The sequence below is a fragment of the Ammospiza nelsoni genome, chromosome 4, assembly GCF_027579445.1.
Source record: "Ammospiza nelsoni isolate bAmmNel1 chromosome 4, bAmmNel1.pri, whole genome shotgun sequence".
Lineage (NCBI taxonomy): Eukaryota > Metazoa > Chordata > Aves > Passeriformes > Passerellidae > Ammospiza > Ammospiza nelsoni.
Window position 1 is genome coordinate 57,503,110 of NC_080636.1, and position 25,690 is coordinate 57,528,799.

Below are 25,690 nucleotides of genomic sequence, written 5' to 3' on the forward strand. Positions count from 1 at the left end.
GCCATTGGTGTGCCATGACCTGGCATGGTCCTGTGGGTGGAGTTTTAGTGTCTTAGGTGCAGCTTCTCCCTCAAGGGTTGGGAGGAAAGGGAGTTGGAGTCTGCACAAATGCAGGAGACCCCAGTGAGCTCAGAAATCCTCAGAGCCCTCGTTCACCCAGGTTACAGGGAGTCTGCTCTGCAGGAAGCCTCAATTCTTCCTGCCATTGCTCTGCTGTAAAATGAAATTAGAGGAGAAATCCCTCCTGGATGTCCAGGATTGATCCCAGAAAGAGAGTCTGTCTTGGTCTTGGATGAGGCATTAAAGGCATGGTACATTTAATAATATTTATTAATATGGCTACTTGTCATGCATTAGTGCTGTGGGATTGCTCGCTGAGAGCAGTCTCTTTAAGATTACCCACACAAAATCATCTTACAGTATGACATTTAAATTAAAAACTGGGAAGAAGAAAAACAACAAAACCCTTATAATTAAAGCAGAAATAATAAATGCCTACTGAATAATCTTCTTGAGCTAATCTCTGGTATCTTTGTTTAAAATGCCAGGAATTTATACAACCAGTTGCATCAATTATAATGTCATTGTAAAATATTTTATAGGCTCTTTGGCAGATGAGTGTCTATTCCTGATTTGACTTCATTAAAACGTTTTGAAAACACAAGCAATTAAAATACTTTTAAGTATGTTGCTGATACTCTTCCAAATGCATTGCTTCATTACAAATTACTTTTTATGCTTGAGAAAATAAGAGCAACATAATATAAACTCGGGAAGACCCCAGGCTCACCCCAGGAAGTTTATCAAACCAAGCATTTCAGAACAGACTTGATTGTAATTTCTGAATACCTAAGCAGTACATCATTAACTCTCTAAATTCAAGACATGTGTTGTCTTAGTGTTGGGTGTGCTTGAGTTAGGAGGAAGTACAGATTTGTAACAGAGAGGGGAATTCCCTTTGGAGGGGGGTTTCCTAGGGAGGAAGGGGCTTGCAATCTTGAGAAAAGTTTTCAGTAAGATCATAGTTGTCCTCTAGATACAATCATAGTCTTGTTGGAGGTAAGATCATGGAGTTCCTGCAGAGTCATTGGCTCTAAGTCAGTTGCAAAACATGGATGTGTTACAGCAGCTCTGGAATAAAAAGCCACAGAATATTTATTTCACAGGGGACCACAAAGATCCTATCTGAGCAACCCTCCATGGGTCTACAGGGTTAGTAAAAAGGCACCCAGGTCCCAGAGCCTTGTGTCTCGTTGTATCAGTTTATATTTAATAAAACAAACCAAACCAAGGGCCTGCATTGGAGGGCCCCTTGCTGCCATCTGCATGTGACAGCTTTACAGCACATGGAGAGCTGAATGAGAGCTTGTTCTCCCAGCTCATTTCCTAGCATTACTCTGCGTTAGGCTGTGGTGAAGCTCTCGCAACATAAATCCTGAGCCTGTTTAACAACAGCAAAATACTTGATTCCCTATGGCAACGTAAAAATAAAGGCCATAAAATATTTTAATAGGCTGTTAATAAGCGCCCCTGCAATCTGGTCCTTGCCTATGTCACTTTAAAGGTTAGAAATACATTATGAAGTATAGAAAATAGCCAAATAACTCCACTTAAATTAATGAACTTGATAAGGGATCAGGTGTCACCTGGGATACCTTTAATTACTGCACCAACAGAAAAACCTTTCAAAGGGCAGTGCCTGAACCAGATGTTGTGTGGCTGATAGATTTGTAGGCACTGTGCAAAGTTGTAAAAATAAACTTCCCTAACCTTCAGGAACAGTCCCTGGATTATTGTGCCAGCCTGGGAGATTGTGACATTCCTGCAGTGGGGCACTGGTTACCTAGGGGTTACCCAGCAAGAGATTTGATGAGTACAGAGCTGGTTTATTTTTGTCCTTGTTAACTTTTCTGGCTTAGCCCAGCATTTCAGGAGAGAAGTAGGGTGGCCACATATGTGGGTCCTTCACCCTGTGCCAGTGGCATCCTCCCTATATGACAGGTTGGCACTGAGCCAGTTCAGTGGGTTGTGCCCACTTAGACAGCAAGATTCGTGCTCTAGTCCTGCTTTTGAGGCATGTAGCCAGGAAAAGATGTGAGCCTGTGTATGTCAGATATGTTGTTCAGAGCTGCAAGAGCTTTCTGTGCCTGCCGCTGATTGCAGGAAGATATTGGTTTCCATTTCATGAGAGGTACCATCCCCAAAAGTAGCATGCTTTTACCTAGGCCCGTATGAAGAAGTTCTGCTTGATGTCGTCTTCAGTATATTTACACAGAATTTTTAAGGATTCATCCAGAATGGGGATCTCTTCTGCCCTTTAAAGATCTCTTTAGTATGAAGTGACCCCAAAAAGCTGCCTCTGGGGTGGTGTGTGTAGCTTCTCACCATGCCTCCCCAAACACACACTGGGAGGGGATTTTCCTTCCCAGCCTTTTACTGTGGCTTTTTCTGGGTGCTTGAAGTCCACTGTGGCCATTGCTCTTTCATCTGTGTGTGGCTTGTTGGCAAACACAGGCGAGCAGAGACGGAGAGGAGCATTGTTTAGTCCTTGGCAGCTCTGCCCACGTCACACGTACCTCACTCCTGGCCTATCTGAGGCTAAAAGTGGGATGCAGAGGGTGCACAAAAAGGCTCTTGAGCACAAACTAATTTACTATCAACAAATGTACCCAGGAAGATGCTGTTTTGGAAGATTGATTCCCCCAGCCTTTGCAAGCTTGCAGGGAAGGCTCATCTTTCAAGCCAGGGACTACGTAAACTTTTTGGATGGCGAAGGCCTGCTGTGCTGCTTGCACCTGTACCCTGTGAGGTGGAGGCTGTAGGCATATCAGCGCAGTATTGATGCACTCTTGCTAGCAGATGGCTCCTCATGAGGATGTGTTAGCAGCTGGAATTCTTTGGAGCAGCTGTGAGGCTGTTTCACTGGAGGTTGCTGCTGTGTGGAGTGATTTCTGGAGCCAAGCGGCTCAGAGGCTCTCCTTCGTGCTTTTCCATTGTGCTGGGAAGATGCTGGATGTGCAAAATGTCTCAGATTGTCACAGACAAGACTGCACTGAATCTTTTTCGTATTCACATTCCTGTGGGAAGCCTTATGTGACAACAGAAAATACATTATATTTAAATAGTCCAGCACGGCTCTTCCATTATCCATCCATCAGCTCCTTTCCAGGTGGTCAGGTGTGCACTGTAGCAGCTTGCACACCAGGTTTCCATCCACCCCATGCCAGATGCTGCAGCACAACAAACCATCCCCATTTCCAGATGCTTAACCACCATTCTCTGCAAAACAGGGTTTCAGGCAAAGCCTTTGCAATGCATGGCAGTGCAGTGCTTGTTCTGCAGCCATTTAAATACTGCTCATTCAAATCATCCTGGTTATAGTGAAGGGAAAAAATGAAAAGCTACACTGATGGTAATCCAGATGCACTCTTGAGGGTATCTAGTGAAATCTGAGCTCTTGTTTTTGCTGCAAGCTCTCGTGTTAATGACATGGAAAAACTGCTGGAAAATTGGGAGGGGAGAGAAGTCATTCAGCTAACAAAATTCAGGTCCTACAAGCAAATTAAGAGGGTTCATCAATGGGGCCAAGCAGCTGCTGCACCTGAAGTTACAGTGGACTTTTCCAAATGGCTGGAAGGAAGAGGTTCTCTCTCAGCAGAGACCAGAAGCCATCATGTTCTCTTCCTTACAGACAGGACCTTTCCTTTGAAGTTCCCACAGACATCCATCCCTTCTCTCCCTGGTGCTGCCTGGCTGTTAGTGTTTCCCCAGGCCAGACCAGACTTCCTGACATTCTTCTACGCTGTAGTATGTGGCAACTAGATTTTATTTTGTTTACTTTGGAAGAGCAATACATCAGCTGTAGCTGCCAAGAGCAGTTGCAGACCCATGAGAAAGAAGGCAAGAGGCAAAGGGCTTTGCCAGTTTGTTTCCCTTTTTGTCCTGTTTTATTGTGTTACTGTCTCAGTCAGGGCCTAGCTTGGGTTGTGCCATAGACCACCTGCATGCTCTTTAGAAAGCACAACATGTGAGGACCCCTTCAAAGAGGAGTGTTGTGAGGCTGTAGTCCTGGGTTTGTTGGAAAAATTCATTTAGTGCAGTAGAAACTCACCTGAAAGTCATCCTGGAAATTTAATTTTCTTTCCTTCAGACAGCTAGGCCCAGGGTCTTAGCTAGGAGCACCTTTTGTTGCAAAAGAGGCACAGTATTAATTAGGGACCTTGAGATAGTTTAATCCTGGCATTAATCACTGTAGTTGTGCTGCACATTTCTTCCTCTTGTGGAAACCTGCTCCCATCCCATCTTCCACAATGGAAGATTAAAAATGAAATGAAATTGAAGAAGAAAAACATGGAATTCCCTAGAAAAACATGTATTTATTCTGAGGACACAGGAGATACTGGTTTTAGGCATTGTGACCACATTCACAAGAGCACATGCTCAAATCCCATTAATAGGGACAAAGCAGAAATGTCCTGCATTGCAGCCGTCAGAAATCAATCCTCAAATGACCAAAATGAGCCCTCCTCAGTTTGCTGGCTGCCATGGAAGTTTCAAATGGCCACGGCTAAAGGCACACAGCCCTGAATTAAAGACTAAGCAAAATTGTATATGTTCTCTCAAGTTTCTGAGTGGAAACAAAACTCACACCGTACTCCTCTACTTTGTAGTATTTTTCCATAGAAGTCTCTTGCTCAAAGGCTTGCAAGAAATAAATCTCAGAATGCACAACTTAACAGCCAAAAGTGGGAGCCAAATGTAAAGATTTAACCTTGATTATTACTATATAAAACCTTGCAAAGCTCAGTCTGGGCTCTTTCAGGGAGTCTGGCCCAGGTTGTGGGAGGTGAAGGATGGGGAGCACCAGGCACAAAACTGAGAAGCCCCTTTTGAAGAGATGCCTCTTTTAAAACTGTTGCCATAGCCCGCTCTCTCCATATGTTGTATGGGTGTAAGTGATTATCTGCTCTTTTTCGTGCTTCAACATATGTACTTTATTTAAAGAGACATGACTAATCCCAGCCTCCAGATTAGCTTGTTGTTTCAGTCCTGTGGGTTTGCTTAAGCCATTAAAAAAATCCTGAGTTAGGTAGAGAATTGAAAACAAAGGTTAAATAGAACTTCCAAAAATCATCTGCAGAAATGTTTAAATTAAATCCTTGATTCAACACAGCGGTATTGTGCTGGCAGGAACAGAGGTTTACCAGTCTAGTTTTATTTACTCAGCTGATTGAAATGCAGAAAAAAGTAAACATCCTGGGTTTGATGCAGTGGGGAATGAGTTAGACTTTTGAAAATGCAAGATTTTTTTTTTCCTCCTTTGATATGAAGAGCTTACATTACCAAGGAAGAACAATAATTTGTAGCAGGTAAGCTTTTACTAATGGAAGATTAATTTGTGTTTTGTTCTAGCCATTTTAGAAACAAAACAAAGTAGGAGACAATAAGGATTATTCCAGCTTTTTCTATGGAGATTTAAGATCCTCTATTGGTTTCCAGATCTTCCTTGTTTAATCATAAAATGCTCCAACTTGGAAGTAGTTTGTGATGACAAAGGGTCTGGAACTGAATATTGCATTATATTCACCCAGAGGACTGGACTTGCAGGACAGTAACACTTTAATCCTTCCTTACCTCTGGGTTTGTGGTTGCTTGGGAGTGCAGAGGGAGGACACAGTACAATGAGAGGGCCCAGTTCTTGGGAGCTTGCCCAGCACAGCATCTAGGTGCAAAAGGTCCATTCCTTTATCTTCAGAGTTCTCAGATTCGTGGAGTAAGGGCTGAGAGTCTGGCAACATGAGCACTCCCTATTAGGAGCAGCAGGTGTGGAGAGGAAGTTTTCATGCACCCATGTCCTGACTGGACATCACCTAAAACTTAAATAAAATAACAGTGCCTGTACAGAGTGAGATTTAAATCTTTTTAAATCTCTTTAAAAAGATTTTCATACAGCCCTACTAAAAAAATAGAAAGATTAACTGAGTGGGCTGTTCAGGAAGAGGACACTGAAAAATCTCTCCTTCCCACCCAGCTGTGCTATATGCAGCATTTTTTGACTCCTGTGACTTTTGGGGACTGCAGGCTCAGAGCACAGCAGCTCCAAGATGGCTTCTGGAAAGGAATCATCCATGGAGAGGATAATCTGATCCTAGGGAACCAAGAGGACTCCCAAGCCAATGTTTGGTCTGCATAAGCTTGGATGAGAAGCAAGTGTGCTTAAAGAGTGCTTGGGACATGCAGACAGCACATTCTCTGTCACCAAAAATCTTAAGAGGAGTGTTTTGCAAGGATAACCAATTATTTGGACACTTTGGAAGATGAGGAATAGCTTTTTCCTCCTTTGTAAAACCTCCCCCCCTGCAAAGTTTAGATATCAGCCATGGAGTACTGAGTTGGGCATTAGAAATGTCTTCCCTCATTTTCATTGTCCCAGAGCTCAGGCCATGATCTCTGTGCTTCATATGGCCTTTAGAGAGAGCACCATGTCTTCACAGCCTGATGGTCAATGAATCATAGATTGATAGAGTATCTTGAGGATCATTGAAATCTAGCTTCTGATTCTACACAGGAGAACACTCAAAAGGCATTTTCTAAAGGCTTCTTGAGCTCTGTCAGGCTTGGTGTTGTGACCACTTTCCTTGGGGAGCCTGTTCCAGTGCCCAAACCCCCTATGGATGAAGAACCTTTTTCTGATATTCAATCTAAACCTCCCCTGACACAATTTCTGGCCATTCCCTTGGTCCTGTCACTGGTCACCACAGACAAGAGATCAGTGTCTGCTTCTCCTCTTCCCCTCCATGAAAAAGCTGCAGCTGCAGTTGTGAGGTCTCCCCTCAGCCTCCTCTTTATCAGGCTGAGGAAGCCAAAAGTTGTCTCACATCTCCCTGGATCCTATGTAAGAGAGCACCCTGCCTTTTAGTCTCCTGGTAACTCAGTGCTGCTCCAATGTAACCTTCATCTGCATCTCTGCATGAGCAAACTTGAGCAGGCAGCAGAAAGCAAACCCAGAAAAACCACTGGGAATTGGCACAGAACAAATTATGTACAAGCTTCCTACCAAGAAAAGGTATGGCACATTTATATTTTGCCCAAGGGCCGAGTTTATGAGCACCTCAGAGGCAGAAACCCTGCTAGTGCTGGAAAAACATCCGAGACTGCACTTTTGTCTGCGTGCCTTTTTCCCACAGAGATGTTGGTGGCAGCACCTGATTTCATTTGTTGCAATCTGCTGCTGTTTGAGTTTTTTACAGGAGGGTTTGGTTGATATCTGATTGTTTTGGTTTGGGGGTTTGGTTGTTTACCTGTGCTTTTGTGATGGTTGTGTTAATGTTGAATGGTGATGGTATAGCACTAATCTTCTCAGTGACAGGTGTTGTCCTTTCTGAATCTAAAAAAAAAAAAATCAATCAGTGGTTATTGATTTGAGAGAGTGTCCTGGAAGATATTTAATACCTACAATCTTTCTGTGAACCCATAAATCATGATTATTGTTTTAAAAGGCCATGCATTTTAAGCACTTTGTCAGCAAGCCCTGATGGTGCTATTTGGATAATACAAATGTGTCTAAAGGCTTTGCTGAATCCATATAGTGTGGAAACAATTAGATATGTGGTTACACATTAGTGTGGCTTGAATAATTGTGCCATGCCTTTGCAAAGTGAGGAGGAAGGAAATAAACAGGGTAAGCAATTCTGAGGGTAATTAATTACTTACAGAAAATGAGATGAACTTAACAGAATTGCTCTTTCCAATTGCAATAATTAAGGACAAGTCTGAGAAAGCAGGACATGACTTCCATGGGTGAGTTGAGAAGAAAGGGATGATGCTTTGCCTGTGGCAGAAAAGTCTAGCCACTGGTTGCCCCAAATCATAGGCTTAGGCATCACACAGAGCCAAGGAAGGTTTGGCCTCATTTGTGTGATTAACATTTGCAGATCTACTGATGGAAATCAAAAGCGGCTATGGCTTTCAATATATATAAAATTACCCTTTTGCCGGGTCTTCAAGGCATGTAAAGGCAGGAGTTTCTCCTGCAAATGAAGCTGTGGCAGGCTCACTGACCCCTGAGATGGATACAGATGTCTTGAGGGGACTGGCTACCTACTGTCAGAGACAGTGTGGGAGCCAGAAGATGGGACTGGTAAATGATGACTTGGAAGGCTGTGTGATGAACACCAGCAGCCTAAGGAAGGAGATTAGGAAGTCATTTGGCTTCATGCCATCAAGGTGGTAACTTTGTCACAAAATGCAAAGGCAAAATCCTTTAAGCACTCTTTTATTGCTTGCTATTGATTTTTCTTGCCATGAAGATGCTCCCTCACTAATTAACGATGAACCCGTTTGCTTTATGAGGGGAGTGCTGGACTTTCCAGCTCCTTCAATAAATCAATCTTTTCTAATCCTTGAAATTTAAAAAAAAAAAAAAAAAGAAAAAAAGAAAAAGAAAGTAAAGCATCCCTACTACTTCATATTGGCAGGCAGTGGGGAGACACAATAGCACACTTTATTTTGTGTTTCCCTCCTGCTTGCCTGCTGGAAACATCTGCCTCTCTGCTTTATTTGCACCATGTTAAAATTAATTCCATGGGTCTTTCTGAATTCTTTTGTGGGGGCACATCATCCATCTGTGTTTATTTGGGTTTCATCACCCCTAACAGCTACTAAAGGTCCTGTATACTCACTTTGATGTTTTTACTTCCTATCCAAACAGTTATTTTGGGGCCCAAGGCATCAGTCCATGTGCTTACTGAGCCTTTTCCTACTATCACAGACATAGGGAAATACTTGGAATTGCCAAAAGAGTGATAAATTCAAGTTAAGTTAAACTGTAAAGGGTTGTACAAAATTATAATATGTAAAGTCAATTAGTTATGTAGGGTCTTATTAAAGGCCTAGGTTTACTCTAAATATGGCTCAAAACTTCAGTTTGTTACATTAAAAACAAACAAACAAAAAAAAGCTCTTCAAAGCATAAGAAGACCAGCCATTATTCTTTTTAAATGAGAGCTCAATAGCTGCTTTTTGAAAACAGACTTTCTGTGTTCAGCAGCATTTTAGAGCCAATCTTCATATGAAGGTAAATTCTTGACTTACTCTTCCTGCTGCAGAAAAAGTGAAAGCTTTAACATTTTATGATATTGGTAATCCAGGTACATGAAAGTAATTTGCTTCATGTAATACAAGTTGCAGATTGTCTGTGACTGTTTTGGGCTGTCCATGTGTATCCCAGCAATTCAGTCTTCTGGTGACAAAAAGCTATTTCTTGGGATTTTAAAAGGATAGGTAGTGTAAAAGGGGTTCCTGAGCTTAAGATGAATTGATTTTGAAATTCCTTAAGCATCTAAACAAGGATATAAGTAGCTAATTTTAACAACTTTTTTTAAAAAAGTACTGGTCTGGAAATGTAGACCAAATATAGGAATGTAGAAGGTAATGTGAACAATCCTTTCTCATCAGTGAAGGAGAAGGTACTCTGGGAAATTGAAAGACAGCTAACTTAAATAAGATTTTGAAAGAGTTTTACATGATGTGTAATTAACCTTAAGAAGTCTTTGCCCCAAGGTAAAGTCAGGGCTTTTTTAAGATTAGAAAATGAATTAGGTATTTATACAGCTTGGTAGACTATCCACTATCCATCATCTGGGCTGCAAAGAAACACAGGGGAGGTGAGGTAAGATTTCACAGGTTCAATGAATAATGCAGCCACTAAAGATCAGCTTTTTACCTTCAGGTATTTGAAAGTGAAGCCTCCACCTAAGCCATCATTCAGGTTTCCTCTGCAGTCTGTAGAGAAATGCATTTCTGCAGGGAATACCTACCTTAAATACCTGTTCTTTTAAGGGATAAATTCCTCTTTGGGGGTACTAGTCTGACATTATCTGTGGGGGGAGTAGAGTCACATAATTTAAATGCAGTGGGCTATATCACTTACTGCCAGCTATTGGATGGATTTAACCAAATCTGGAGATAGCGCTTCAGATGCAGCATCTCAGGCTGTGCTAGGCTAAATTTTCCAACAGTTTCTGCTTCAACAATTACTTGCCTTTACTACTAGTGAATATAATCTCAGTTTTCCAGTCAGCACCTCCATTTTTCTGGGAACTGAGGCTCTTCCAAGGCTTTTCTCTTGTCTAAGTGATGGGTTTTACGTATTGCAGATAATGACACAGTATTACTGCAGCATTGATAGGTTTCACAGACTTCACCATGGGTAAAAAACCAAAACATTCTGAAGTAATTTTTGTCAGAAATTGTTGCTAACACAAGAGTTAAGCTTCTTACAACACTTGAGCTGGTAAAATGAAAAGGATTGTATTTCATGAGAGCTACAAGACACTAAATTCTACGGCCCTTGTGTGTAGAGAATTAAACTGGGAGTTAGGCATCTTTGAAAATCTCACAAACAGTCACCTGTTTGCCTAGACACATCCATGTTGGAAATAGGGGAAGAACTGCTAAGGTCTTTTTGGTGGTTTTCTCCTGAGCTGCTTTGAAGTGTTAGCCTCAAGCTCAAAGGGAATCCGAGTTTACCAGTTTTGCATTTTGTCTCTACAAAAGATAAAATGGAGCCTTCAGCTGCCTTGAAGAAATGCTATTATGGGTTGCTGAAAAACTTTGTGAGGGTCTGGACAGTAACAGCAACATAAAAAAACCCTTCAAATTTTGTACTTTTATAATCTTGTGCAGGTTGCTTTTCAGTATAAAGTCTTTACCCTAAAACCTGCATGTTTGTGAACACAGCAATAGAAATCCAGGCCCTGCTCCTGCCCACGCTGCTGGGCTGACAAGTCCAGATTGTGTCATATCTTCATTTCATTTAATTGCATTGTAGGGGAGCTGCAGGTTGCCAGTGTTAACTAAAGGAGGCCTCAGCAGGATAGACTGGCCCTGTCTGTGTTGCCAGGGGTAATGAGATGAACATACTGAGCCATCCTCCATCTCTGGCACCCATGGGGTTTCTGTGAGGGATCTCAGGTTCAAAAGCTCTGTGCCAGTGGGGAGAGGAGGCCTGGGAGTTGTTGCACTTTGCCTGCCACACAGGCAGGGTTAGGCACACAGCCTGTGTCAGAAGGTCAGGGAGAGTCCCCATGGAAAATGGCTGCAGCTAATCTTGTGTCCCCACAGTGACAGGAGCTGAGTGATCCAGCTTGGTTTCTTCATCACTGCACTGAGCTGCTTTTCACCCTTGCCTGGCAGAGGCCTTTCTTTGCTCTGCCCCATGAAATGGTAGCAAATAGGTCCATGTTGTGTCACTCAGGGCTTTAGAAGTTCCTGATCCCATTACCTCAAGAATGCTGCAGTCTGACTCATAATGTGGCAATTTGGAAGTTCCACTTTGGAAAAGTAAATGGCTGTCAAGATACTCCTGTAACATGCTCCAGCCCCACAGGCTTCAGTTTTGCCACTTGAACACATGAAAGCTGCCTGTGGTGACTATGCTGGGGTTTCAAAACTTGTCTTCTCCAGTGACAGCCATGACATTTGGAAGATATTTCAAAGTCCATTGATAGCTGTGGGATGGTGGCCAGGAGGGGTAGCTGCAGCACACAGCCTGCTTCTGTGCCAGCATTCCCAGTCATGTTTCAATTCCCTGGGACAGCAAGCCAGGCTGGCTGGTGTGTTCCAGGCACACCTGGTGCCAGTCCCCCTTTGGTTTTGGTGATGGCTGGTGGGAGAAGGGAGGGGAACTAGCAGTAAACTCAATTCTCTATGTCATTATATTTCTAATGTTGGTGTTCTTGTCTTTATGTCTATGCATTCTTAGCTATGAGGATAACAGACCCTTCATCAAGTAAGAATGACCTGAATGGCTGATAAATTTCATTTATCAGTGTGGTCTCATGAACCAGCTGTCAGATCAATATTGAAAAATCATTAAAGCTTCTGTCATTCGCTTTTGAGGCAGAAGAGCAAACTGTGCAGGAATATGGTCAGGCATACAGCTAAGGTGCAGAGTAAATGTGCTGCATGTGTATTGCCAACCAATTGTCACCTTATTTGCTTTATATTCTGTAATTGGATGTTACTTAAATTCAGGGTGAAAGCTCCCAATTTAATCCTGCATAGTACAGACTTGTTCTACCAATACCAGCCTCTGGCCCCCCTGTGCTTTCACTGGGATTGCTTTATGGCAGTATAAATACAGAAGCAAATTTTCAAAAAGGTGCATGGCTGCTATTCCCCATGATTCCCTTTCTAGTTAATGGGAGTAGTGCAAGCAAATCTGTGTGCATTGGTAGCTCCTTACTCATTGGAATACCTCCTAATTGTCCCTAATTGTAAACCACTGATTTTCAAAGGCATCAAAAATGAATATTTTTGTCTCTTTATTGCAATAAAATTTCACTACAGGAAAGAAAAGCCATGGAAAAGCAGCAGCAAGTCTGTACAAAGAGCAAGATAAAAACCTCAAGCTGCACCAAAAAAAAACCCAAAAAAAAACCTGTGAAGAAAGCCAAAAATGCCTAGAAATTATATACCTTAGGGCACCCACGCTCTTTCTCCTGCAACCAAAAAATTAACGTGCAGTAGCACAAAATATGAGCAAATCAACTTTGCAGTAGACTTTCAGTTTGTTCTTCTGGTGAAGAGTCCTTTGTATTTGTCCTTTCAGCACCATTCCCATGTTCTCTTTCATCGCTTGGCTCTGGTTTTTTCTGCGGATGCGGGATGGAGCTTTTCACAGTAATCTCCACATCCTCTTATCACCAGGTCTTGTTTTCTGAGGCACAACACTGTTAATGTGTGCAGTTTGCACTGTTGGGGGTCTTCTAACCCACAGATTCCTTTCCATCACTGAAGGTAGAATATCTTCACTAAATAACTGTTTCATTTCTGCACACATCTGCAGCCAAAGGCTCTTTAATCAGATTCAAGAATGGGCTGTGCTTTAAAGCAGAATACTTTTCTGATTTCCAGGGAATAATTTTGAAAAGACTCTGGAAATGCAGGAAGCTTTTATCTGGGCATGAGAAAAGAGGAAATTGGAAAAAAAAAAAGGGAGGGGGGTTTCCACTTAATTTGTTCTTCTTCCTTTTTTTTTTTTTTTTTTTTTTTTTGGTGAAAAAGAAAATTATTTGTATTTTATTAATTAGTATGCAACTAGGACAATAGCATGCTCTCACTGATGGTGGAATCTTGGGGAAAAAAATATCCCAAGTGACTAAAGCTGTAAACTTTATGTAGTGAGTACCTTCCTGAAGAATTGTAAGAGTGTATTTTCAATTTGCATCACGCTAAATATTTATTAGTGGGATTGACTGGAAATGCTTCAAAGGAGCTGTTCTGGTCTGCTAGGTCCATAATAGTGATTTTTAAAGAACTGTCTTAATAAGCGGTTACCTTAGGGAGCTCTTCTGGTCATGTGGTTAAATAATACATATTTTATAAACTTCAGTGGAAGACTTAATGCTGTGTTTTCATTCCAATACCTAAAGGGAAAAAAAAAAAAACAAACAACAAAAGACTTGAATACAACATTGGTATGCTTTTGTTTGTGACAACCCCTGCTAAAAGGACAAAGGATTCAAAGCTGTAGCTGCCATGGCATCTCCATAGCTGAGATTGTCTGTCTGACCTCTGCAGGGCTGCTTTGTGCCCCCAAATTGCTGCTGCTTCATCTTTCTCCCCCTTGCCCCATGCTCTGCTTAGCAGATGGGAGCCCAAACATGCCCAAACCCAGGCTGAAGGGGCTTGGAATCATAGGCAGGTCTTTGTCCCTGTGAGCCTCCTGGAGCACCTCAGGGGGCCTTGGGGCAGACAAGGAAACAGAAGTGCTGGCTCACTGCAGTCTTGTCTCATTTGGGATATAGAAGGGCTAAACAGGGAGGAAGGGGTGCAAATATTGGATATCAGTGCATTCATTTTTATGATGTTACACCTCATGGTAACAGAGGATGGCAGAAGAAAACCAAAGCCTTCAGGTAAAGGGCAGATATTCAAAGTGCTGCTTGCTTCCCAGCTAGAAGTGGACTCCCTCCTCTGTGCAGCAGCAATTCCTTTAAAGTTGTAGGTAATACATCATGTGAGAACTAGGCTACGAGCAAGACAGAGTTCCTACACTGCTTCTCACACTTCTTCTCTTGTCCTGGTGTTTGAAGATCAGTCTTTGAAAGGGTAATTTAGGAGATGACTAAATGTTGTTTAGCAGGGTAACATGGAATACTCCACCGGCCATCCCAACAGAGCTTCCAGCTTTCCTGAAACACCCAAAACCCCTAAGATGCAGCAGCCACCCCATGTCTCCAGCTCTGTTGTCCAGGTAGAAAGTCAGTGGGAGAAAGCAAGCAAAAACCTCCTGCTCCCCCTGTTTGTTGGAACAACATCTGGGGCCGAGCACACCGCTACTACACCTCTACTCCCACTGCCCTCCTGAGGTGGAGCAAGTGATGATTTAGTGGTACAGCCCATGTGAAGAAGGATTGCCCCTCCTTTTCTCCAGGCAGAAGTGTGGCAGCAGCTCCCACGTTAGCAAATGTAGTGTGTGAGTGCCTGTACGAGTACACACGCTTCCCCTCGTCGCAGGGTGGAAGAAGTGTGAAGCAGCATAGCAAAGAACATCCTTGTGTGGAGTGGATCTGGCAAGCAGGGAAGGCTTGCCCACCTGCCTGTAGCTGTTTATCTGGCTTACAGGCATATGGGAGACAAGCTAAAATGCAGCAATACATGTGTCTTGGTGTTAAGTGTAAATAAAGAAGCTAATCCAGCTGGCAGTCCTGTGAAACCAGTGGACACTAAAAAAAGTGACAATCAGAGTTGTCATTTCATTTGGTTTATTTTCTTTCCCTCCATTTGCAGAAATAACATCTACATGTCATTTACATGCACACTGCTTTTACATATTTAAAAAAGAGACATTGTGGTTACAAATGTGCTTTGGTTATGATAAATTTCTATGCTCATAACACTTCCATTTCCTTGTATTTCCTCAAGCTTGAAGATTTGTAAACTGCATTCAGCTTGAAGACAAAAGCTCCCTATGATTTATTTTGAAATGCTGTTTTCTTCTTGCTAAAACCAGGGGCAAAATCTTCCTGCCTGTAGACACATGCCTTCTTTTGTGTAGCTGAAAAACCAATCCCATTCTTTTTTTCTTTTTTTTTTTTTTTTTGTTTCTCCTGACAGGTCCTGGGTTATAGGTGCAATAGCCCTACTCTGCCTATTAGGACTGACCTGGGCATTCGGACTCATGTATATTAATGAAAGCACAGTCATCATGGCGTATCTCTTCACCATATTCAATTCTCTGCAGGGAATGTTTATATTCATTTTCCATTGTGTCCTCCAGAAAAAGGTAAGATGATGGTTCCCAGCAGCAAGAGAGGTGGTAACGAGGTGTTTTGTTGCCTAACAACCATAGCATAGCATCGTCTGTGGGCCCTGAATTCCTATCACACAGATTTATCTCCGTGCACCTAATAAGGGTGGTATTTAGACTGGAAACGAGCAAGGTGCTGGGGAATGAGGTTCTAACAAGGACCTGTGTCAGTGGCATTTCAGCAGCCAGGGCCCTGGCAGATGTGTCAGAGACAAGGGAGAAGGCAGCTGTCAGTTTGCAGGGTCCTGCTGTCAGGGCTTTCCCTTCTTTCAGCCATATTCTCCTTCCTTGCATGCCAGTGTGAGAGGGAAGAGAATCCACCAGCATCCAGAAAGTGCTCCTGTGGCTGAGTGCTTACAGCAAAGTGGAGCTTTACATCCTCATTTGCAGCCCCTGCAGGAAATTGCCCCTTTCTGTGGCAGCATATGTGGATTGATGGGATGTAATAGGGGCTGCTTCCCCTGCTTTTTTGAGAAGTGAGGGACCTGTGTTCTGCAGTGGTTCATTGGCCTTTGTATTGCTTGGATCTGATGCAGTGTTTTGGAAATCTTCCTCAAAGCAAGCACAGCAAGTGCTTCTTGGTGGAAATTGAAGTATGCCCCAATTAACATTTGCAAGATTACAGTGGAGTCACTTAGATAAACTCCAGGGGGAAAAAGTAAACACAACAGAATGAAAATTCGGTGTTTATGTAGATCAAATTTACAGCCTCTGACAATCAGTAATAAGTATTTTTAAGAACCTTTTTGTTCTCTACTTAAATTTTGTTATACAGAGCTCTCCAATTCTGTGCATGTCTGCTGATAATTTGCATTTGAGTTTCAAAAGTTTACTGAACCGGTAGGGAAGACTTTATGTGGATACACTGATGCCAGTTTCTCAGGGTAACCAGTAACTTTTGGTGAAATAGCTATTGAGTAAAGTCAGGTCTGTGTTGAGAGCCACAGGCTTGCCCCTCTCTTACTCACATTTTCCTATACAGGCAAGGGAGATCTGACCCATGAGAACATAATCAAAATTATAAAAAGTGAGCTCTGCAAGTGATGCCTTCGTAAGGATCTACAGAGCTATGTGCAAATGTCATTCTTGAAACCAAAGGAAGACTTTTGGGGTTAAGAGTTTTATCCTTGTTGCATCTCAGATTTGTCCATCTTAAGAAGCTTTAAAGCTTTATCTAGATGCAACTTCCTGCTGATGATCCCAAACCTTTCAGCAGGAAAGTTTCCAGGCAAAATGATAATAAGAGTGTAGGAAGCATCACTATTGCTTATTAAACCTGCAGGTGCTTCTCTGTGAGGAGTTTGAATTTTTTTTCTGCACTCTTCTGACTGGTACATCCTCTCAGCTCCAATGCACCCCGCAAAGGGTCAGTCCCTAGCCCAGCATCCCTGCACTGCTCCACAGCCTCCTTGCCCGTGGGGTTCTCAGTCAGCATGACAGAACCATTCTCTTTTCTGTCTTAAACCAATTTACACCCTTAAATCACCACTGATAATGGTGGAATTGTTCCTGATTTACGGCTGCACAGAGGGAAGGAGAATGCAGCTGGTACCTTGATGTGGGGTGGATGCACCTCTCTGACCTAAGAGCTGAGGGAGGTATTATTTAAAGGGAGAAAAAAAAATTTCCTTTCCTATCTATCATGGCCTAGAAAATTGGCAAAGTGCTGCAGAGAGGCGAGCAGTGGGTGGCTAATTAAAGCAATTGAATTATTTTCTCTCAGCAAAGGATTGATTAGGCACTCGAGCATATTGGGCACTTGTGGTATGTGTTTGTCTCAAGCGCTTAAGGAAGAGCCTAATGAAAAAACTGTAATTTGCTATTTAAACAGTTGCTTCACAGAGTTGTGAAATGCTCATGGAGAGTTTGGCAAAACTGTACAGCTAACCGTGTGCTTCAAGGAATTGCAACTGGTGTTTTGGACATGCATGATGGCTTGGGGGTTTTTTTTGTGTCAATGGGAAACATAACCCTCTTTTGGCTTCTTCAGTACAGTCTGCTCACCTTTATCCCTATCCCATCTGGTTTCTGGGTATTGCTGCCCATAAAAAGTCACACCTGAAGCTTGGTGGAAGGTTAGATCCTGTCCTGGCACAAGTCAGCGTAGCTCCTCTGAAGCAAAGGATGTGGCATGGGTTTGACTACAATGCCCATTTAAAGCATGATTGGCTTGCACAGTGCTGTGGAAAAGCAGGCTCCAGCCATCCTTGAGCATTGGGAATATAATCTCTAATGCTGCTGGTTCTACTGTTTCCTCAAATTTCAATTTGACTGCAAGAAACTTTTTTTTTAATAAAAAAATCAATAGCTTTCATATGTTTCTCTTGCAATTCTTCTTTCTTAGTCCCCTGCCAGAAGCAATAACTTTTAGTGCCTTGATGAGCCAATATGCTAGTTTACATCAAATCTACAACAGTATTAATTTTCAGTCATAAATAGTGTACCTGCACTTTCTCCCATGCTCCTGTGATGTGCCTCAGAGGATGCTGTAGCTGGCTGGTGCCCATGAGCAGCTTTGACGTCTCTTGTGGCATCCTCAGCCAGGAGCTCAGCTGCAAGGGGTACCAGGCTGCTTTCCCACACACTGCAGCAGGTTTTGTGTCAGTGAAACACTGAAGAAAAACCAGGGGTTGTGTTGACAATCAGAAGGCAGTGGGCTGGAGGAGGAGCTGCCTGCTCACCACCTCTGCTCTTTCCCTGGCCAGGTCCGTAAGGAGTACGGAAAATGCCTGCGCACACATTGCTGTAGTGGGAAAAGTACAGACAGCTCCATCGGCTCAGGAAAAACCTCGGGGTCAAGGACGCCTGGAAGATATTCTACAGGCTCACAGGTAACCCACAATTTTGTCTGTGTCCCAAGGCCATGCCAAGACCCTTCTCAGCTATTCTGGGAGGAAAGCTCCTCTCGGCACCAAAGGAGCTGCCCTAGGCCACTCCCCAGTGCCCCTGCAGAGATTTCCATCACTTCCAGACCTGAACTCAACACAGTGGTCTCCCATGAGATGTGATGGCAATTAAATGCCTCTCCAAGAACCTTCTGAATAGTTCTGCTGAGAATAAAAAGTGCAGGCTTGCCTTCCAGAGGCAGGTTGGTAGTTATCACCTGAGGTGTCCTGCCTGCTCTCCATCGGAAGCAGGAGGTGGAAGCATTTTGTCAGCTGTGCTGCATTCCAGTACATCCTTTAATCATGAGATGAAGGTTGTCACTATTAACTATTAATATGTACAAGAATGATGCTATAAGCCCCGAGTGTTTTTCTTGTAAAAAAATTTAAAGGCTACAAGTGTCTTGTAGCAGACTTCCCAGTGAAAGAGCTAGCTGTCTGACATGCAGTAGTTTGGTGTGTTCTGTGCCTCACTCAATTTGTCTTAGCCTATAGACCTCTTAGGGAAAGCCATTGGGGTCAGACTGTCTCACTAAGCTACTAGATTTGTTGCCTTTGTTCACATGAAAATTCAGGTTTTGTGCAGTTTGCACACTTAGCAGTTTTGAAGCTAACTTGTGTGTAGAGATGCAGATTTATGGATGAAGAGTTCATATAAAATGAAGAAGCTTATTTCTTAATCAATAGAAACCAAACACAAATTTATTCAGTATTAGTAATGGAAGTAATTATACATGACAGTTCCACTATTAAATTATAAAATACATGCAGTGAGTAACAGCTTATAACTTTCCAGGAAAACCTAATTTGCAATTTATGTCTCAGAGCAAATCATTATTTATTTGCAGTGGTTTCCAAGATGTCATCCAAAAGCTCTGCTTTGGTGTTTTCAAAGGTCTGGTAGCTATGCAGAGCAAATAAAAGCAATAGAATATAGAATCTCTCTCCAGCAGGCCTTCAAACCCCAGTAATGTCCAAAACTCAAAATATCCAGCAGCATTTAGGTGGCTGATTTGAAAGCCTCTGGTGTTACAAAACTTAGCTGCTGTGCTGGTGCCCTCCTCTCCAAGAAGGGTTGACTTCAATGGTCCCCCCCTCTCACCAGTCCCAGGACAAGAGAACAAGCCCTTTTGAGGGTGAACTGAGTCTTATTTTGCCTGCAGAAGTGTGTTCTTGAAAGGATGGAAGTTCCTAAGGCCTATTGTAGCCAGGAGAAACCTCACACAGGTGATGGAGAATAGATGGAGATCAGCCTAAGTTGTTGAAAACATTGGGTCCTAACTTTAAATAGAGAAGACCATGAGGAGGAAAGCTTCAAAGATGCCTTTATTCTCTGAGAAGCACATAGAATACAGAATAATTAATCTACAATGGATCATGTCAGAGAAATAGAATAAATTAAATGTCCAGGTGAAAAATAATTACTCTGAAAGATCATGGGCCTCATGTCACATGGTACTTCCATTTATAGAGAGCTAATGCATTATTAGGAGATGCTGTTATGCCATGGTTAATGAGTAATCCAGGATTTTTCAGTCTGTGACCATATGATTAGGCCTTGGTAAATCTCTCATGGCTAAAATCTCACTAGAGAAACCACTGGAATTTTGGCACTTAAGAAAAACTTGGTCTGTCACAATGGGAAAAAGGCTTCCTAGTCCCCCATACCACCTACCATCACTTTCACACAGCCAGAGAAAACGTCCATCAGAGTCACAGACATGAGGTGAGGGACAGTTTCCCTGGGACACCTGGGTTCTCCAGTCACCTTCATGCAGGAATTGGGATTGAACTGCTCACAAGATGCATTTTGCCTGATTTTTTGATATCTTTTGCAAGGTCTAGTTGGGGAGGAGTGAGACAGTCATGTAAATGCCACAGAAGCAGATACTTCACAGCATATTTGAGGAAGAAAACAGAAGGCCAACATATTCAGGACACTTTTGCCAGTAGCAGAAGCTATACCACAGGTGGCAAAAGCATCACAGATTTTTCAGTATGGGAACAGAAGTCATTCATTTGTGAGAAATTTTTTTGCCCCCCTAAAATCCCCAAGATGGAAGATAGCTATAGAAAACTTCTATAGTTCATTAAGGGACACCAAGACACAAATCAAGTCTTCTGTTACACTTCACAAAAAATAAGAAACAAGTTGTCTGAGTATGAGAAGCACACGTGCTTCTGTGTTTGCGTTATTTTTCCATTATTTGGTGCTATATTGGTAAACCTGCAGCTGGCATAGGGTCTGAGTTTCTCTCATGCATGATTTATTTTTTTTTAATTAAGATGTAAGCAATTAAAATCTACACTTTTTCTTTGAGCTAGGCATTTGTGTTACGAAGTAAGTCTGGCAGGGTCTGACATGCATGAGGCAGGTTACAACAAAACAGCAACTGCTTGCTTACAGCTGGCTAGAAGCAAGTCTCATCTTGAGCTAGACATGCCAGTAGCCATCCTTAGTGAGGCAGAAAGAAACCTCTCTACAGCTGCTAAAAATTCATTGCCTGCTGTGCTTCAATCCCTCTTCAGAGCCGGATTCGTAGGATGTGGAATGACACAGTTCGAAAGCAGTCCGAGTCTTCCTTTATTACTGGAGATATAAACAGTTCAGCTTCACTCAACAGAGGTAATTATAAATGGTTTTTCATATCTCTAACTCTTCTGATGGCTTTAAGGAGTCTGAAATATGCTACCTCTTTGTCCCCTGCCTTTTCCTCCTCGCCCCAAACGTCACTGGATCCTGTTCTACCACCCAAGAAATGTTACAGTGATAAATGGGAGGAGATGTTATGGTGGTTGTTGCCTTCTTTTTCTTTTCTTTCTTTATTTCTACACGTGTGTTTTCAAGAATTGTCATTTCTGGAAAGAAGGTAGAAAAAGTGAAAGAGAGAAATGAAATAAAGTTGAAATCTCCCCTGTCCCTCAGAAAGCTGCTAGTGCCAGAAGCTGCTGACGTGTCAGGCCTCGTTGCTGACAGTGAAAATGGGCCATTGCAGCACTGTACAGCCTGTGTTAAGCATCACAGGAGTCCTGATTGTCCTGCATATGTAGCAATACTGTCATCTTTACAGAAGCAAAAGTCAACAGCAGAACACAGACGTAAGGAAAAACTGTGCTTGGAACAAAATTGTCTGTGTTGGTGTTAATATACCTAGTTTGAAGAAGTGACTGATGTGAACTTTACAGACATCTGTGGAGGAAAGGCTATCAAAAATGTATATGCCAAACAAAATGTGGTGTCTGGCACAAGGGGAAATATGAACAGCTTTTTTAAACCAAGTGTTTTTCAGAGAGTTGTAGGAAACAGAATACAAGAAAAAGAGCCTGAGAGGTTGTTTCCTTTCTCTTCCATACAGCTACTTCATGAATTAACCCTCAGCAACCAGATGCCAGACTCTGTTTTGTGTTATCTGTCCAGTTGATGGTGAAATTAAGAGAGGGTAGAATTGGGATTACTGGGCCTAGCTGTTCTCTCATGGCGATGAAAACCAATTTATTTCCAGTCCTGATGGTTGGTGTGCAAAGCTCAGCTGAGAATTGAGTTGGTACTTTGGTTCCTATTCAGTCTTTATTCTCACTGATTTTAGGGTGATTTTTGCCTGAGGGTAGGCTTGAAGGATTCTGACTGTGCTGAGTAATATTGAGTGGTGGGGGAACAAGGGGTACATGATTCTGTTCTCTGAGCATTATATGCACTGCCCAAATCAGTGCAAAGGAGGAAGGCAGTGTAACATGGAGCTGTAGTGTTCTTCAACTCACTGGTCTTCTTTTGTGCCAGGATATTTTCCCTTTGCACTGAAGATGCATTAATAAAGTTGACTATAACATTTCATTACTGCACATCCCTGATTTATCCACACACATGGCCTTCACATCTCTCTCTGTCTCTGCATTAAAGACTGCAGAGCAGCAGTCTGGGTCTAATGGAGGGAGGAATTGGTTGTCACACAGAGGTTCCAGCAAGAGCCACTGTTTCCCTCAGCCACCCATCCCACTGCTCCATCTCAGTGGCAAACCAGAATGTGTTATGCATTAAATATTTGCTCCTCCAGTTAGCACAGAAGTTGAACTTGCTCTCTGATGCATCTGAGGTTACCAAGGACTGTGTTTTAGCAAACAGGATCTCCTGCCTTTGTTACCAAAAGAAAAGTGTCTCTCCTTTTTTGGTTGTGTACTTTTTTCTATGCCAAGAGGCAAGTATGTCTGTCATCTGGGACAAGCAAAGAGGTTTCAAGTGGACAACATTCATCCCAGTGTGGTGAGAGCCCGTTACAATATGTGCCTGTTATTTAAAGGTCAGTTGGGAAATGAACTGGGAGAGGAAGCATCTTCAAAGCATGTTTCCTCCAGATATTTTCCTTGTGTAAGGATACTTTCCTTCCTCACTGGATGAGGTGAATCACCTGAAGGGCCTGAATCTCTCTACTGGCTACAGAAACAGCCTGATAAGTGTCCTAGAAGGGAAGCCTTTTAGGTAGAACACTGAAGTGACCTGAGTAAGTTTTACAGTTCTATGGTCATCCTCCCTCTTTTTCACACAGGCAGGCACAATATTTGTTGTTGTTGGGTTTTGGGGGATTTTGTCTGGTAAACAGAAGTATCTGCAAAGTGGAGGTTAAAAATATGTCTATGGGAGATGGCATCTCCAAAGCAGCAGGTGGTCAGTTCCACGTGGAAAAACACCTGATATCAACAGTATTCTCTCCAGGTATTTCTCCCTTTATCCTGTTTATTTCAGCTGAAAAGCAACATTTGAGGTCTTAGGGCTTTCCACAAAGAAAACTCTCCAGAGAACTGCAGTCAGAACAGAGCAGTGAGGCAATGTGTTTTTCACAGTTCTTGTCTTACTCCTAATATTTACATATATATTCATCTTTAAAGGAGCTGTTTCATTAATGTTTTATTTACAAGCACGTTATTGAGACTCAGAGGATTCAAATGTGAGCCTTGAACTGTATGGTCAGTAGCTTTCCTTGCCTGAGGTTGATACAACGGGGTCTTATTTCTGTTCAAAACTCCCACTCCAGCTCTCCCAGCCTAGACACCTTTTGCACAAATTATCTGTATTGTCCCAAGTTAAACATTCTATATGTGCTGGCAATTTCCCCAAAGCCTTCAAAGAGCAGTCTGTGTTCTAAAACAGGAAGAAAATGGTCATTTGTCCCCAGAATTGTCCTAGCATCCAGGTCTTGGAGCTTGACTCCATTTCTCCATGTCCTGAGCCAGCACTGAGTTTTAATATTTCTGCTGGGGGAGCTGAAAGCAGTGAGACACCCTCTAACTGGGGTACTATCTCATTGAAACCTGTTTTTTTCCCTGATACCATTCATCATATTCACAGCCTCCTGCCACATGGTAACATCCCAGGCAAGACTGCTCTAGCTATCTGTATTTCCTGTATGATGACCTGCATTTCTGTATGACATCTCATCCCTTCTTCGTTCATGAACCTGCTGGGCATCAGTCTGGAACATGGTATCTGAGTTAGTGTATGCCTCCTTTAGACATACAGCTATGTCCTTTTCTGATTTAGCAGCTAACACACTGCTTATGGCTCTTTCAGCTTCATATTCTCTTTTATCTTCTATTCTGCCCTCTCCCTGCCAAGGTAATTGACCATAATGTTACTTATTTGAATTTATCACACCAGGAATTTCACGCATAACCCCAAATATGCCTGATGTAATGTGGTCTGTAATGAAAACTTTATTCTGTCCTAAGGCATATAAGACTATTTCAGATTATTTCCTGAAGGTAGCATCTAATTATTGATTAATAAAAAGTATGTCTGCCTTTGTTTCCCCTTGCTGCTCATTATAGCTTTGTAGTGATGTAAATTCGGGGTTGTTTTATCACTGACATCAGGAGGAAGGGAAGAGAAACTGGCTGTGGGTTTCCTTTTTTACTGTCGAATGAAGAGCATGCCTGTCCAGCCCATGATCATGGTCTCAGTTTCAGGATCCAGGGGGAATTCTGCTCCTTGCATTCCCACTCTGCAACTCTGTCCAATTTTTCACACCCTGGGTCTGGCTGCATACTTTTTCTGTGTATTTCACATCCAACCTGTGCTCTACATTTATTTTCCTAGTGCTGAAAACTTCAGAGGTGTAAAAGCTGAACCAAGCTGATTACCTCATAAGTAGGAAAAGGAAGTTTCCCTTTGCCTGCAGGGTGTTTGGTGTGTGATCTTAATGCAGGCACTGGGATGCAGTGCTGAAAAAGTAGTTCAAAAAGAGTGCCTGTAGGATGGACTGTTTGCTGGAGTTCAGTGCTTTGCAGGCTCAAAAGTGGAATGTATGAAGGAGAAGCAACAGAGCTTGTCTGAGCTTTGGATGCATCCAGCTGGCCACCTCAGGATCGTGAGGGATGGGTCTGTTTGTACTTTTGAAGTGTTAATGTCAAAAAGCTCTGGGATAGCTCAGCCAGCCTTGCAAACAAGCAGTCATAGCAATGTGACACCAGCCTATTTTTATCCATGTCTTAGGTGAGAGGTAATACAGTAATTACTGTCTCTCTTTGGATATGAGACAACTGGGTGAGAAAAAAAATCTTTATGAACTATGTGGTGCTTTGTTACTCTTCAGGTTTTCAAGCTGGGGGAAGGGAAGTGGTGGTATGATTTTTTTTTTCCAGAGGAAAAGTGGAAGTTATCTGTTTAAGAAGGGCCTGTTCCTTGTTTTGGGGAGGCTCAAGAGCAGCAGAGCCAAAGGGCTGTGTCACTGGTGCAAGGCAGTGTTTTGTAAAACGAAAATGCTCAGATGGAGTTGTGTATATCAATTCAAGTTAGCACAGAGTAGTTTTTCCCTCTTCAGAGAAATAACTGGGGCAGGGGTAAAGCCACCAGATTTCATAGAGAATAGAAACTGCTCCAGAAGTGTGTTGTGTTGGGTCAAGTGCTGTTCTCCTGCTGTAATGCACCGACTCTTAGCTCTTAGTTTATAAACTAGACAGCAAATTTAATAGTTTATCCCAATAGCAGTCTTGGAATAGAAACATGAGTATGTACACTCTTGTCTTCATATATATATATATAGCTCTCCATCCCCATCACTCTCATCCATGGAGGTCCTCTGGAGGCACTTCCTGCTGCTCCAGTAGTGTGAAAGAAAAGAAACAGCAGGGAGCTCTAAGAGCAGAGCTGTGTCATGACGGAGAGCACCTGGGAGCTGAGGGAGAGTCATGCACCATCCAAAACCTCAGTGATGGTTCTTTGGGCCACAGGGGGTTAAGGCAGGAGCCCTGGACAAGGTGAGGGGATGAGCCTGGTCCAGACCACCAGGAGATACTGGCAGAGACAGGGCTGGAAACTGAGCTACAAGGCAGGTCCAAGGTCCACAAGGCAAGGGCTGGGTGCCAGAGCCAGCAGGGCTGTGCCTTCCTGGTGTATCTCATCAAGATTACCAAGGCCTATGGGGGTCATAAGGACCTCAAAAGCTGTTGCAGATGGGAGCCCAGGACCCCTGGCAGCTCTTCCTGAAGGATGGTAAGT

General features: G+C 42.7%; 1 protein-coding gene across 1 annotated transcript in view; it reads left to right on the forward strand.

Annotated features, from left to right (window-relative positions):
* The window catches only part of ADGRL3 (adhesion G protein-coupled receptor L3), a 482,547-nt gene that overhangs the window by 437,725 nt on the left and 19,132 nt on the right, over positions 1–25,690 (forward strand). The window contains exons 20-23 of the mRNA XM_059470076.1: positions 11,765–11,791; positions 15,124–15,292; positions 18,022–18,147; positions 20,731–20,827. Of these exons, the coding sequence (XP_059326059.1) occupies positions 11,765–11,791; positions 15,124–15,292; positions 18,022–18,147; positions 20,731–20,827 (419 nt within the window). The remainder of the gene's footprint in view (positions 1–11,764; positions 11,792–15,123; positions 15,293–18,021; positions 18,148–20,730; positions 20,828–25,690) is intronic.